This window comes from Rhyacophila brunnea, unplaced genomic scaffold (genome assembly GCF_057557595.1).
Source record: "Rhyacophila brunnea isolate RB1 unplaced genomic scaffold, BYU_Rbru_1.0 scaffold_16, whole genome shotgun sequence".
NCBI classification, from domain to species: Eukaryota; Metazoa; Arthropoda; class Insecta; order Trichoptera; family Rhyacophilidae; genus Rhyacophila; species Rhyacophila brunnea.
The window spans coordinates 14,929,903-14,946,519 of NW_028232816.1; the positions used below are offsets into that span (position 1 = coordinate 14,929,903).

Genomic DNA, 16,617 nt, shown 5'->3' on the forward strand with positions numbered 1-16,617 from the left:
GTATTATCCTTGTCTTAAGAACCCATGTCTCCCCTAACTAAGGATTAAAACCCCTAAATCCCGGATCGATTATTTGATTCCAAAATACCGGAATTGAAAAATGCTCTTATGCCATTGTTTCATGAGTAGCTTTCATTTAAAAAAAATATCGGTACAGTTCGATTATGAGGAATACAGCGGCAAACACATTTTGAAATAGCCGATATACTCGATTATTTGTTAGGTTAACCTAACCAAACCTAACCTAACCTAACCCAACCTAACCAAACCTAAACTAAGCCAAACTAACAAATAATCCAGTATATATCGGGTATTTTCAAAATGTGTTTTCCGCTGTATTCCTCATAACCGAACTGTACCAAAATATCATATATAAACGTATTTTTATCTCCTATATTGAATAAGTAGATACTAAATATTGTGATTATTTAAATTAATATTTTCATTAACTAACGTTTAAGAAGATAGCATTCGTAATTGAAGGTATATAATTTTGAACACATGAAAAATAAACGTATCTACTACTTATTAATTGCACATAATTATATTAATATTTTTGAAAAATGTCTATTTATGTCATAAGTCGATGATTTCTGGTTCGAATCTCGAGCCTGGAAAATTTTCATGTTATTTTTCTTATACAAGCAATTTGGTGATAAGATAAAAAAAAAACATGTTTAAATTATAAAACTTTTAACTCGTTACAAGGTTCGATTAGTCACACACCCCTAAGTAAATGATATTAATATAGGTAGTATAAAAATATGTATTTTTTTAACAGAATACAAACAATCTGTTTGGTTTCAATTGGTTTGGATCCAGAATATGGAACTAATATGTTGAGGAAGTGGATAACATTCATGTTCGTAATTTAAAAAAATCGGTTAAGAAATCCTTTCGTGAGCCGGTAAAGATCCACATCGGGCTGTAGAGCCAATAATTGTGCAAAATTTATAAGCAGTTGTAAATACTTAAAAATGTAAATTTTCCTAAGTACCTATATTGTTATTTTCCTGTTACTTTCAATTATATTCAATAGTTTATCAAAAGTCCATATAGGTATGTTTTTATCAATCCCGGGATTATGAGAATATTCCTCCACAAATCCCGGACCACCAACCCACTTCTCCAACACGACTAATAATAATATTACAACTAAGTCGTGAAATCTACACACGACCTTGCCGTCGACTAGCACTACAAACTACCTCGATTAAATACCCTTAGTTAGCTGGCTGCTAGTCAACCCTTATATTGTATCTTAATGCTTCAGCTTGTCAAGTGACAGGGTAGATTGTATGGTAATATTGCCGGAAAGTGCCAAAGTGAAAAGTCACGGTTGTCGTAAGCTACTCAGAAAAAAGTGTATATTATAATGTCATTTGTGTTGTTTAATAAGGGGCTTTATTTTTCATTTAAAATGAGAAAATAGACTATATATTAACATACCAAATAAGTGTTTCCCAAACTGTGTTTTATTTTTCGTAAAAAAAATATTTGTCATACTAATTCGTGCAGCGTAAAGTACGTACTATTGCAATATATTTTATTTGTCTTGATTCATCCATCTGTCTGTAACGCACGAGGGAAAACGGTACAGTTCGGTTATGAGGAATACAGCGGAAAACACAATTTGAAAATGGCCGATATACTGGATTATTTGTTAGGTTAACCTAACCAAACCTAACCTAACCCAACCTAAACTAACCCAAACTAACAAATAATCCAGTATATCGGGTATTTTCAAAATATGTTTTCCGCTGTATTCCTCATAACCGAACTGTACCGAGAAAACATATTTAAAGTGTAAGAGAGAGCTATATAGAAATACGTATTAAAGGGACTAAGGTGAGAGAAAACGTACACGTAAAAGAAAATTCTAAATTTTAAAAATAAACTAACTAGCAAATAATGGTAACGTTTATTTTAATTAAGCCGTGAAAGAAAACAATTGATAGAATACACTCATAATAGTTTGAAAGATGGCTAAAAATGTTCACAGTTAGTGGCACTGCCACTTAGTATTTTTTTCTAGTAATTTTAAGTTTTATAACGAAAGAGCACGTAACAATAAAAACTGAGTATTTTTTTTTAATTCACATATATTCAACAGCTTTCTATAATACCATTCAAGCATTGTAGAATACAATCTTCCTAAATACTCGGTATTCGATGCTCAAATAAATTACTTTTTCACTTTCCAATATAGTTGGGAACTATTTTTCACTGCGTAATGAATTTTGTATGTAAATTACAGTAAAACAATCTTCATTTATTTTGTCAGTTTCTATTATGAACGATTTATTAATTATTTCAAAATATGAACATTGCGTTGTGTGGATTCTTTGCTTCACAGAATTAATACAAAAAAATATATATAATATATATTGATCAAAGAAAACATAATATATACTTAGGCTCGGTATCAGGCAACACAAAAATAACGGGACGTGAGTTGCCTTCTGGGGTTAAAACAAAGTTTAATTTTTGAGTGTGGAGAAATATGGGATAAATTTAAACACATGTTAAGGAATATTATGTTAATTTCAATAATTTAATTGTTACAACTGTGTCATAATATGCATTAAATGCTCTTAAAGCATTTTCCCCTGCTCTCACGTGGTATAGTTTTTAAACCCGATATTTTAGAAAATTTGAATTTTTATGCACCCGTCAATTACATGCGTGGTTGCAGCCATGACTTATTTTGGGTGAAAGCAGTTTCCTCATGTCAGTCTCACCAGGCACCAATAGCGAGGGCTGTGCGGCTGGTCAATGCACTCCCTAGAGATGTAGATATATTTAGCGATGCATTATATATTGTTTTAAAAAATCTATTTTATTGTTTAATTTGTATTTTCTTTGAATTATTGTTGTTTGTTTTTTTTTTATTTCATTTCTTTTCTACGACATATTTTTTTTCTATATCTTGTTTTTCTCTAATTGCTTTACATGTATAAATGTCTAAATGTTGTGAACGTCCTGAATTAATAATTTGTTAAGTACTCATCGTGTCTTTTTTTTAATAAATAAAATAAGGCTTTTTTTGAAAATGTTTGGTGATAACAGTATGTATTTAATAAATTAATATACTGTAATACACAAGTGACTGTACGTAATTAGTTTCTCGCGTAATAAAAGCCTCCAATTTAGCGTGCGCGTGGTAAATATAGTTTATAATAAAAATACACCATTGTCGCATGGCGCGGCTGAGCAGTAACTCTGCTACGTGCCGGCGTCGGGACGCGTCGCTCCGAAAAGACGCCCCATAAAAATGCCCGCAGTATGTTGACGGGGGAGAATCTCGCGCGGATATTACGAGGCAGGAGGATACAATGCGACGCGTTATACTAATATACGACACGCCTGCCACGTTATTATCAGCTGATATGCGTTGTGTGCGAACCTAATAGGGCGAAGGGAAATGCGATAATATATTATAGTTCTGAACGCACAACGTGATAAGTCGCATTTTTTAGTCGATCACAAAAATAAATTTATATATTTTTAAGTTATAAGAAACTACGCTTATCGTAATAGATTTTTGGGTTTCCACCGTGTGTACTTCTTCCTTCTTACCTCGACGTGTCGGGCTCGTTGCAGGAGCCATTATCAAGAGATGATATGTTTTATGATGAAGTGTAGTATAGGTATATGACTAAACGTTGCTTCAAGAATGTCAAAAGGAATCCGATTAGCTAAGAGCAAACATTGCTCAGAGTAATAGTAATGTGTCAATCGTTACGACCAGAGATACTGGCTCGAATATTGGATTTTACTGATAGTGCCGGAAGCCATGACGTTTTTAACAGTAACCCATCATCCCTATTAATATTTATAATAATCGGATTCCTTTTGACATTCTTGGAGCAACGTTTACATTCATATACCTACACTACACTTCATTATAAAACATATCATCTCTTGATAATGTCGGAACGAGGCTGAAATGTCGAGGGTACACGCTGTGGAAACCCACAAATCTATTAAGATAAAAAAAAAACAACCGTGAAAGCCTCAAACATTATAAAACTACGCTTAAAATTTCATGGATACCGGGTATTGTGACTTTATAATAAAGATCAAATTACACTGGCAAACTCGCAGATCTAGCCAGATCGAACAACCCAACGCCGACAGCCTGCTTCGATCGCCGAAATGTAATTTTGGTTCGTGGATCGTGCATGAAAATTATTAATTATTCTATTTTGACCACAACTCTGAGAAACTATATTAAAGCTCAAATTACATTGGCAGATTCTCAAGCCAACCTTCTCCCACGATTGACCCGTGGTAGTCACTTTTGAGTCGTTCCCTAGAGTCGTGAGCAAATTGAAACAATTCCTATTTTAGTGCACGTTCGCGTCGAAGATTACCAAGAACGTACGAAAATATCCGAATTAACCTTGAACTTCCATGAAGGCTGCCTGGCTTTATTCTTTATTTTAACAGACAATAATAATACCCTAGTTACTTGTCTAAATTTCATTTTATGCTTTACTTATAATTGTTCATTCTAGCAACTGTGCGTATAATATTATATTGTACAAATCAAATCAAGCGCCAACACGATTGAGTTGACAGCTGAATCGTTCCGTGTAATTGATATTTAAAGCCAAGGATTGCTCACGACGATCGTTGAATCTGGTTTGTCTAGTCGACATAATTTTATAACTAAAAGATAAATAATTCATTATTGTCAAAATGCTATTTATGACCGTCTGGCTTAGTATCCACGTATACACGAGTATACATAAAATGTATCATTGTCCATATATCAACAGATCACACCTAATTCTTTCAGTCTCCCAGGAAAATTGAGGAAATCTTATTTGATAAAACATTATTTAATGTGTGTGCAACTGCGGATCAACACTACAATAAATAATCGTATGTCAGACTTTGGAAAACACTCCCAGTCTCCGAGAATCAAAACGCAATATTAACGAATGCACTCTAAATTCAGATCGTTGCTACACTCTGGTTTTGTATTAAAAGTTTATAGCCACGTCATAAATATTAATATCCAGGAATACCACATCAATATGTTTACGGCGAATGAAAATACAGAATAATTGAAGATATGAATGCTACATTAGATATTTTCGTGCGAAGTTTTAGTAATGATACCTTTGTTGATCAGGAAAATATACCTAACGACCCTCCCCACATTGTCTTTACAAGGAAGTCCCGGTTTTCCCACGGGTTTCTTCCCCTTGAGAATCCGCCAAGGAACATACTTGGAATGCGGAAGACGCTTATCCCTTGCATGTTTCCTACATATCACAGTCGGATTTCTTAAGAAGTATTGACTTTCCTCGACTATACATAATGTATTTCTATCTTAAGTCACGCGTAGACCCAACCACTACGCTTGGCCTAAACGTAATCCCCACTAGTGCAAATCGCGGCAACCAATATTATAAAACCACCCTTTATAATGTCCATGACATATTTTCCAGTCAACATAATTAATTAATAGGTGGACAAAAAATATTATTATGTGATTAAAAATTAATTAATTACAATTATTATTATTTGCCACTCCTGCTTTTATAATTTAACATAGTCTCACGTCCCGTTACCATAATATGATAATGAATCTAGTGACGTTTTTTATGTAGCTAGCAGTGGCGTGCGGTCCATAGATGCTGGAGGTGCGGTGCATTCCAAGAAATTATAATCGTTAAGGGGGGACATGCTTGTCGTTGGTCAAAATTGAGTTTTTATTGTATTTTCAAACCATGATCCTGGACACTCCTTAAACGTTGTAGATAATCTATTTATATAATTTTGAAGCCTTATTATCCTTTATATTTATTTTTAACATTTGATGACTGCATAAAGTATTTTTGTTACATAAAATAGTAATTACAGAATTTCTACAAACAACAGTCACCGCAAGCCACTGGTGGGTAGGTAGGTATATGAGAATTATTAAAATTTTAATTTTAAATAAGCTAGTAAGGAGATGTCACGTGTTGACTCCACAGGGATAGACATATAAATAAAACAAGTGAAATGAAAACATCCACCGTTTATTATTGCCAAAGAATATAATATTTTGCTGAACGAACATGTAAGGAATAATGCGGAAGAAAATGCGGCATTCGTACGTGATGCAAGTAGATTATTAATTTTTATCACGGGAAATTTTAGGACGCATTTGGGTTAATTAAAATTAAGTCCAATTTTATTTATTTCGTGACTAAACGTATTTTTAAATACAATATGCTCGATACAGTTTCAGTGGCCATTCAAGGGCTGAGACCTAGCTGGGGATAATAATATTATATAAAAGTAAACAAGATATTTTAATAACTATTTTTTTATTCAACGAATAATTCACAAGATTTAAAAATGTAACATTCTAATTATTGAACATACATAATTTTAAAAACATTTCTGAGTGGGCATGTGCGTGGGCGCATAGGTGCGATACCCGAGAGATGCAGGTTCGATTCCTCACTTTTTTCAAAAAGATTTTTTCTATTGGTTATAATATATTTTCTTAGAAGTGTTTCAAAATTATGTATGCTCAAGATGTTTAGATTGATTTGGTGCCACCAAAACGACTGGACGATTACTATATTGACGACGGTAAAGAATAGCGTAATTTATATGTTGAGAAAGTGGCTAACATCCGTTTATTGTAAAAAAATTGGGTATTTGATTATTTAGTGGAAGCCAGCGGTAAACAAATGTTGAAAATAGTCGACATACTGGATTATTTGTTAGGTTAGGTTAGGTTATCATTCTTGAATTCATAAATTCGAAGTCGGCTATGTAAATTGCCGCTGTTCCCGCCTGGCTTCCAGTAAACAGACTTGTATCAAAATCTGTTATGAGGCCGCCAATATATATATCGGATTGTAGAGTCAATGAAAAAAAATCATTCAAACATAAGATGTACGATACGATAAACGAAACATGATAACTTAAGAACATGCATGATTGGTACGAATGCCAATAAGTAAATAACAATAATCTGTTCAATTAATTTCTAGACTTCCGTGGCGTTGTCCTCAACCATCTACCAGCTAACGCAGAACATAGAGGCCCAGCAGAAGTTACAGAAGGAATTATCTTCCGTAATGCCCGAGGTGGACTCGAAGCTCACAGCAAATGCTCTGGACAGACTTCCGTATCTCAAGGCTTGCATAAAGGAAACTCTCCGGTACACAATTTGAAATATTTGTTACTAGTTTATATATATATATATATATACAAGTATAAGTTATCCGCTGAGTAGTGACGCTGTATGACAAGTCATTGGATATATCTTTATACTGTGATTCTAATCTATATACTGTGATTAAGGTAGTTCTGAATTCGAATTTCGGTGAATTTATATTAGTCGTGGTTACTTCACAATTCCTTAATATAATATATTTATATTATATGCAGTAAATATCAGTTGTATGGTACTTTGACATCCACGTTTATAATTTTTTGTTCCAGGATGTATCCAGTAATCTTGGGTAATGGTCGATGTCTACAATCTGACGCCATAATCGGTGGATATATGATACCAAAAGGGGTAAAGTATTAACAAATGTATCTCCACGCTTTTCGGAAGCTGTTTTTACACATGGAAGTGAAACTGAAAGAAGGTCAACAATTGATTTGATTAAAGTAACTGCAAATATATGTATATTAATTTGTTTGTAGCAGTAGTGAAGAGTAGAGGTAGGCTGTTAAGATCCGCCATAAATAGTGCACATTAAACTTAATTAGTCATACATACTTGTTTTTATTGAACTAAGACTACAATTTACAGATGGTATTGATTAATTTTTAAAAAATAATTAAACCCTGCTTAAACCAAACCATAATAGTTTTGGTATATTTTGGGCGATTCTACAACATTGTGCACACTTTTTCATTTGTACTTATTTGATTTCGTTGGATTAAGAATACATATTACACATATTGTTGGTTCATTTTTTTAAATTCATTAAATCCTGCCTATACCAAACTATAGTAGATGAAAAAATATTATTATATTTATAAAATATCCAAAGTTATGTATGATTTAATTGCATAATTATAGATATTTTATAGACAAGTATTTTTTGAGCATTATCTATTATGGCTTGGTTTCGCAGGGTTTAATTGAATTTTAAAAACTAACCAACACCATATGTAAATTATTGTAGTCTTATTTCAATAAAAACAAATATATATGACTGGCAAAGTTTAGTGTGCATTTATTGCGGAACTTAACAGCCTACCTCTACCTTTCGCCACTGGTTTGTAGTATTTATTGAAAGCAGTAACTACAGCAAGTAAAATTTTGTATTTCTTTGAAAATCATTTACGCGTTTTTGAAACAAAGTTTTTTTTAATATTCTACAATTTGTTGAATTGATGTTGACAACTGTTTTATCATCAGAACATATTCTTTATTAAACTTTATCAACTCTATCTAAAATTCACCTTACATAATATTATGTATTCTTTTTTCTATATAATAGTTGCTAGTTGGGTCGAAGTAAGTAACAGAGTCAAGCAACTTAACTCTGTAGGTACTTATTCGCAGGCAAGCCGGCGTAAACTTTTAACGAGGTTTTACGTAAAAGTTTAAAGTCAAACAGAAAGACCTAACTGCCTCGCACTGTGATCATGAAAAGCCTGAAAGCTCCCGCCTCAATTACTAAAGAAAAAAGCACGCTAAGAGCTTTCGTCCAATGAAAATTTAAATATAAATACCTATTTTTAATTACTCGCGACTAGTTTAATTGCACCAGATATTATTATGTTTTGGCAATTGCGGGATTAATATTCAGAATGTTTTATCATTTATCACTACCTACACCTGCTGCCCTAGTCCATACATAATTATGACTAATATCAAATTTAATGAAAGCACTTTAATGAGTTTTTGTAGGTCGGTATTCATTCAAATTGATTCAATTGAGATGGAAGAAAAAAGTAAACAAAACCCATGCCTCCATTCCAACACCACATTTTCTTTGTTGATAGATCAACGACACGTAAAATTTTCGGTAGGATTTTAACAGTAATATAAACATATTTTCTTTTTAAAAAAGTCTGTATTGGTAATTAGGAGATAACTTACATTTATTTATCTTTATTAATCAATGTAACCGGATAACATGTAATAGTTTTTTTTTTAATTCAGCTTATTAGGTTTTGGCAACGTAAAATTTTTGATAGTAGATATTATACTTAATTAATTAATATGTGGATATGAAAATTAACTAAAGTTGACCTACTATTTCAGACCCACATAATCTTCCCACACTATGTGGTTTCCAACGATGAGGAGCACATTAGTGAGCCTCGAAGATTTCTCCCTGAGAGATGGCTGAAGAGTTCGCAATCGGCATCCGAAGGAGGATGTCCACACGCTAGTCAAAAAATTCACCCCTTCGTCTCTCTGCCGTTCGGATACGGTAGGAGGACATGCCTGGGGAAGAGGTTCGCAGAAGCAGAACTCCAGATCATGCTGGCCAAGGTAATTAAAGCAAAACTATGATATATTCACAAAGAGTACATATACCTAAAAATAAAAACAAAAATAAAAACGTTAATAAAGCAGAAGATGGTTCTAATGTTGTACGGTTTAATGTGGGTGCTATAATTTTCCAAAATTAGTAATTAACACAATTAATTGACAATTATGAAATCAGGTATTTAACATAACTTATCAGTATGGCGTCTGAAACAACAGTCCTCCTTGCATTAACTATATACCCAAAACATAGGTCGAAGACTGGCATAGGCATCTATTATCACATACCTACATCACGGGATAGTGTCACCGTGAGAATAACTAGGGATATAATAATCTGTATAGGGGTTATTGCAGATATTTCACAAAAGCATCATAAACTATCGATTTTATGATGTGAACATTACACTTCATATTATTACACCCTCTACAACATTGTGGGAATATACCTAGATTTTAAAAATACACAATAAATCTAATCAGTACATAATCAAAAAGGTATATTTTATTTATTTGTATAAAAACATCCCTAGCTATAATATTTAACAATATATGTGGGAATTTGGTCAGTCATAAATTTACTTATTGATTCATGTCATATATATAATAATATTTTATAACACTAACATCAGATATTGTTATCATTCCAATGTGTAGCTCAACGTAAAATAAATCAAAGAATACTTTGTTTTATGTTACAGATTTTCCGAAAGTATCGCGTGGACTACAACTACGGACCTCTGACATATAGGGTCAGTCCGACGTACGTCCCAGTCGAACCCCTCAAATTCAAGCTGACTCCAATACAACAGTGACCATTCAATACCTGTTGTAATACATCTAATGAATAATCCAAACGTTGTTATATTATAATTTTTTAATACCTGCTAATGTTTATCAAAGCAGGCGAAGACGGGTTACAGCAGGTGTTTTTTTTTGCTTAAATAGAACTACGCTCACTTTTTGACATTTATGATAAGTATGTCTAAATTTACTTAAAAAATCAGCAATCGATTCGCACAACTTAAAGACGTTGTTTAGCGATGAAGCTCATTTTTGGCTTAACGGGTTTCTTAATAAGCGAAATTACCGCATATCAAGTGAGGCCAATCCAAAAGAGACCTTAGAGACTCACATTACATTCACAAAAATATACTGTTTGGTGCTGTTTATACGCTAGTGGCATCATCAGAACTTATTTCATTAAAAATGAGACCGGAGCTCGTTACCGAACCCTAATCAATGAAAATATCGAATACATTGATCCGGACGAGATGTGGTTTCAACAGGATGGCGGTACGTGCCATGCGGCGATCTCAACCATCGATTTATTGGAATCAAAATTTGACGGTAAGTTGATTTCGAGAAATTTAACTGTCGGTTGACCTACAAGGTCGTGCGATTTGACATCTCTGGGATTACGTGAAGTCACTGGTTTACGCTGATAAACTAGCAACAATCAACGAATTGGAAACCGTGATTCGTGATTTATGGCCAGGAGTACTCGAAATCATTTTGAAATGTTAATGCTATGCATTGAAGTTCTATCAGGCTTAAAAAACACCTTTATAATAAGGAGTGAATGGACTTTTAATATTCATACTAAGACTACACAATAATATGTCAATATAAGTATGTCAATATTCATTTTCAAGTATTGTTGAAAATCGATATTATTGTCTGTATATAGAATAAATGTACCGATATATAAGACATTTAGATTTATGGTTTAAGTAATATTATGAATACTGTAAGTATATTAGAATTAGAATATCGTTGGACATACAAGGAAAAAAACAGTCACATACTTTTTGTTATCCTCTAGTCGCGTCTACTTTTATCGCCTGTGTCTCGTATTTTTTTATCGCACCGGTGTTTACTACCCAAAAATTAGTCTTAGTTCAGTACGTATAGATATATCTATACGAGCTAATAAAATTATTGTACTATCGACCGAGGGAAATATGAATTTAAATTCTAATTGATTTAAAGTTTGATAATGTTCTTTTATAGTCGTTTTAGGCACTATACGCAGTCACCATTGTGCATTTATTATTGATGACTGCCTGAAGCCGGCGAAAGACGAAACTCGAGTGGTAAAAAAACGACTCAAATGGATTACTACAAAAAACTTTAAATAATTAGTTTTTTTTTTAATCTTTGAAGTTCAGAATTTACGAGAAAACATTAATTGACGTATGAGTAATACGTCACTTTAAAATTATTAATCTGTCATATGAGATGTTTTTTCTTTACATGTGTTATCCGTGATGTTTCCGATATTTATTTAAATAACAGTATGTTAATAAAATAATAACAGATTTAATTATAATTTAATTAATGATATTATTTTATTAAATAAGACAATTTTTTGTATGTCCTTAATGTAATAATGAAAGCATTTAAATACGTGTAGGTATACATTATAGCTAATATTATATTATACTATGAAAATTATTGAATAATAAATACTTAATAAAATTACCGATGTTGTAATGCTCTTAGTTTACTTAACTGTTTGAAGTGTATCATAAACATTTTAATCCTTTTAGTAAAGTCTAAGAGTAAATCGTTGAAGTGTGGCTTAACTTTCCCAGTAACAAAAGCTTTGTTAAATCGATACCTATAAAACCTACAGATATGCCTGGTGAGTATAGTATGTTTTTCAATGTGTCAAGTGTTCGCATTTTCTAAAATACCTCTTGACTGCACAAAAGCACTCCACCTGTCCCATAGAACGGTTATCCCAAGCTCAAAGCTCTTTCAATTTGCATATGAAGTGTTTTGCAAAATGTTTTCTCGGAAAGCTTCAGTATTTTTCAATGACTTTCAAAACTACTACATATTTTACAATCAAGGGAGATCACGGTTTTGGATTCATTACATTTATAATAATTAAACAAAATAAATAACAATTAACACACAAATTACAAAATATATTTAATATAATGAACGCACATATATAATTAGAAAACTCGGATTTAAAATAATACGGCGCCCAACGGACGGAACCTGCATTCACTGGATGCGCGCCAAGGTACTTTAACAATTAACCTACGTGCATCCTATCTAATTACTACAAAATTAACTAGTGCTTTTTACACGAAATGATTATTAAATTGCGTTAATTTTTGGCTACCGGTTTTCTGTGTTATAAATCAAGGTATCAATTATCTAATTTAATAAACCATTTATTTTATTCAAAGAGAATGTAACATTCTTTATATTGAACATACATAATTTGAAACCACCTCACTGAAATGCGAATTACGATTGTAGTGCTAGTTATTTATTATCTTATAATGCAATGCAGTAACTTATTCGCAATGAAGATTTTCGGTTGCATAATTATTACAATTTATTTCAATATCATTTTCCACAAATAGTTTACCATATTGCATTTGAAGTGTGAGCAATAACTAGCACTACCATCGAAATTTTGCAGTTTTGTGTCACGGCCTGACTAAGATGGGCTATGAGTTTTGATATACATAGCTCAGTAATTACTATATCAAAAATAGTTTTAACTTCATCACGCAATAACATACCTACATATGAATGCCAAAATGTCCCTTACGACAGTTTGACTTAGCAAACTCGATATCACTGTCTCAAGTATGTATTATAATTATTATTTGCATTTGCAATTATCCAAAATGCAGTATCCCACCTACATATAAAATAAGCAAGTAAACTCCGTTGTCCAACTCAAGTAATCTCGAACTTAGAAAGCTTCTTATTATACTTGCAATGTACACATGCATACAATCCTGAAAACATCCTCTTGTAAAAGTTTTCGATACAGCACGTTCAAGTCGGGTATTGTTTATGTGGCTTTGTGGTGCACGTTCCAACTGTTACAAGTGGCTTGTACATAGGTACACTGAGCGTGTAGCTTTCGTATTATGTATAAGCGAAAAGCTCATTCAACTAGTGGGTCTTGGCACAGGTTTCAGTGCATTTACAATGGAAATGTTCAACGTGTAAGCTGCACACCGAAATGTATACAAATCAGTCCTGGCTGTTGGAAACACCCCAGAAACATACCAATTAAAAAAATAGTTTTGAAACATACCTTTACCGAGCCTGAACTGAGTTCATGGCATTCCAAGAAATGTGCTTTGCCAATTTAGCGAGTTGTGCAATTCTAATCATGCTAAAATTTCCCAATAATATGTGTAATATCAAAATCTGTTAATATAATTTTGAATTAAGGTGTTAACAATAATAATTTAGAATTTTTCAGCCATTTTAGGTGCATCTTTATGTTTTCAATGATTAATTCTTATTTTGAAAAGATTTTTTAAGAAAATGGTTTCATAATCCTGTAAGTTGGAAGCAAAGCCAGCAATCATAATTTTTGTTTAAATATTAATTTCATAAAAAGATCAAAGCAGTCAGTAGACAATTTTGATGTTGAAATTCTAAAAAGCCATGTAGAAATTATTAAAATAATACTTTACGAAGTCATCAAACATACTCGGTCATTTCAAAAAACCAGTAAAGTTGGACTTGGGTCACCTTTGCTTATAGTAGCTTCAAGACATTCAGCGTTCATTCGGGGGTAATTTAATTCATGATACATATATTTGTCAGTCTGAGAATTTTATTCATCTTTGCCAGCGCCTAATTGGCAATCGTCTAGTTTCCTGGCGACCAGATAGCGTAGGTGGTTTTGAAGACTGATAGAGATAATTCCATATCGATGTAAGCCTGACCGGCCATAGTGGCTTCGTAGCCAAGCTACACGGTTTTCGTTTGATAGAATATGGGCGGAGTGCACAGCAAGACGCTGAACACGGCATCTAGGATCCGACCGAGAGGAGCTGTTTGCCAGGGTCCGAGTTGATATCAATCAAGACCAACTTTGAGGCATTTAAAAAGATTGCTGCGTCGTATGGAGGACGGAATAATTCCCTCCTTAGATTCATCACTTTCAGATAACATTTCATGTCACTAAAGATAAATTACGGCAGAGCAAGTAATATTATTTTTTTATTTTATTAACTCTTTCTTTAAGCACCAAGATGCATGGTTGCTACATCAGCCTCGTGTAGCTTCGTTTCGGGACAAGGGCGTATGGTACTAAAATCTTTTCATTCTGACACGTGGAAGGCGGTCGTGCACAAATGTGGATATGGTGAAGATGTGTTAACGCCAAATAATTGTCGATGCAAAACAGTTATACTATCAGCTAAATACTAATATTTTGAATCAATCGAGGTGCATACATATATGTAGATACCTACAAAAGATACACACAAATTATATTTTATATCATATGCTTTAACATGCAAAAATTGTGACAAAATATTATAGTAACGGAAAAAAAGATTCGAAAAATCAAAATGGTAGCGGAATATTGTGAATGGGTGTCGCAACGCAACGAAGGTTCAATGGGGGCGATGATTTTTTTACATTTCTGTTGTTGCCAAAAAGGGAGAATAATATTTTTTACGCCATTATCTGCGACATTAATAATTCATAAGGTGGCTCCGAATATTGCCAAAATATTATTTGCATTCCACGCGGGAGAACAGCTTCTCAAACTGACGCATCGCAACGAGTACGGTTCGACCAATATCGGCTTACAAAATGACGTTAAAAGTTAACCAGCATTAAACGTAAGTACCTATACCGTTATATTCACGAAATTTGTCGCTATGGTCTGTCTATCCTCACTCCATCTACAACAAAACTAGGACAGTCGATCTCCGCAATGCAGGGTTGACATGCAAGATAGTAGTATCACTGGACGTAAGTAAAAGGCATGCCGCATAACCGTATCTTTTACTTACGCTCTGTAGAGTTATTCTAACATAGCACTTAACTTTAAAATCAATTTTAAAAAAAAGTGATAAATATGCTGTGTCGTTTTGCGTAAATAAATATGCGTGATGTTTTTTTTAACACGGGATATAGAGTAAGGCAATTACATATTGAGAGTTGAGATGCAGCGATTTTTAAAATGTAACACTAGCTGACAAGTATCGTTGACTAGATTATACGCTTTATAACTTTGCACTTTTTACTACACTGATACGCCTCTTTGTCTGATTACCTCGCATAAAATTAGATCAAATGATATTCACTTGTATTAATATATTATGTAGTAATAAATATACAATATAATATGTAACAAAAATATTTTTAGAATGTATTACATCATTTTCATCCTAGAGCCGGAGTGCAAATTTATGAAGTGGCAACTCTATATCACAACATATTTTTTAATACGTCATACTTGATTCCAAATGAATCCGATTAGAAACAAGTCAGGCGCAGTGCCATGTGTCGTAGCGTGTTACCAATTAATGTAGTTAACCACTTTGTCTACGGAATTGCCCCGAGTGATATAAGTGTTATCTTGGATCAAGAAAAATAACGGAAACGTATTGGAACGGAAACGGTAAACTAGCCCGAAGAGCCCTGCTGAGATGACTCCATAGTAGATGACTATACGTATATCTATTTTTATTTTAGTGTTAACCTGCACCCATTAACATGAATTTACATATTAGTGTTAGTGAATAAACTATTAAAAAGAGGAAAACTATTAAAACCGAGTGTATTTTTGGTTTTGTGATATTTTTAATACTGTTGATTTTATTCAGTTTTAATGTTCCCCTGTACAGTAGTGAAAATTCTAAATACGCGCTGTCAATTGATCAACATAAATAATCTCAGTTTAAATAAACTAACAATATAATTATAATGAAAAGTTGCAGTGGCGAAGGGTGGAGGTAGGCTGTGGAGATCCGACAAAGATAGTGCACACTAAACTTTGTCAGTCATACTTACTTGTTTTCATTAAACTGATAATACAAATTGCAGATAGTATTGGTTAGTCCTTTTTACATTCAATTAGACCTTACCTAAAGCAAACCATAATAGATATTGAATAACAAAAATATTCTTCTATCCATAAAATATTTAAAATTATGTAGGTTATTTATTGACATCGTTCACCTCAAGTTATTATATTTATCTAAGATTCTGCTCGATACTGTAGTGTCTTCAACCCGGATTAAAGCTAATTGATTTTTGATGAGACAGTTGAATAAACTTATATGTTTTAACTTCTAACAGAAACTAAATAGCAGTACCTATATAAAATATATCACCTTGTAAAGCTGTTC

General features: G+C 32.9%; 2 protein-coding genes across 3 annotated transcripts in view; one reads left to right on the forward strand and one right to left on the reverse strand.

Annotated features, from left to right (window-relative positions):
• Cyp49a1 (Cytochrome P450 49a1) overlaps window positions 1–11,753 on the forward strand; it is a 54,625-nt gene extending 42,872 nt beyond the window's left edge. The window contains exons 8-11 of the mRNA XM_085943369.1: window positions 7,008–7,177; window positions 7,462–7,540; window positions 9,248–9,481; window positions 10,180–11,753. Of these exons, the coding sequence (XP_085799495.1) occupies window positions 7,008–7,177; window positions 7,462–7,540; window positions 9,248–9,481; window positions 10,180–10,293 (597 nt within the window). The 3' untranslated portion in view covers window positions 10,294–11,753. The remainder of the gene's footprint in view (window positions 1–7,007; window positions 7,178–7,461; window positions 7,541–9,247; window positions 9,482–10,179) is intronic.
• Window positions 1–16,617, reverse strand: part of Galphao (G protein alpha o subunit) — a 307,748-nt gene that overhangs the window by 116,660 nt on the left and 174,471 nt on the right. The window lies entirely within an intron of this gene.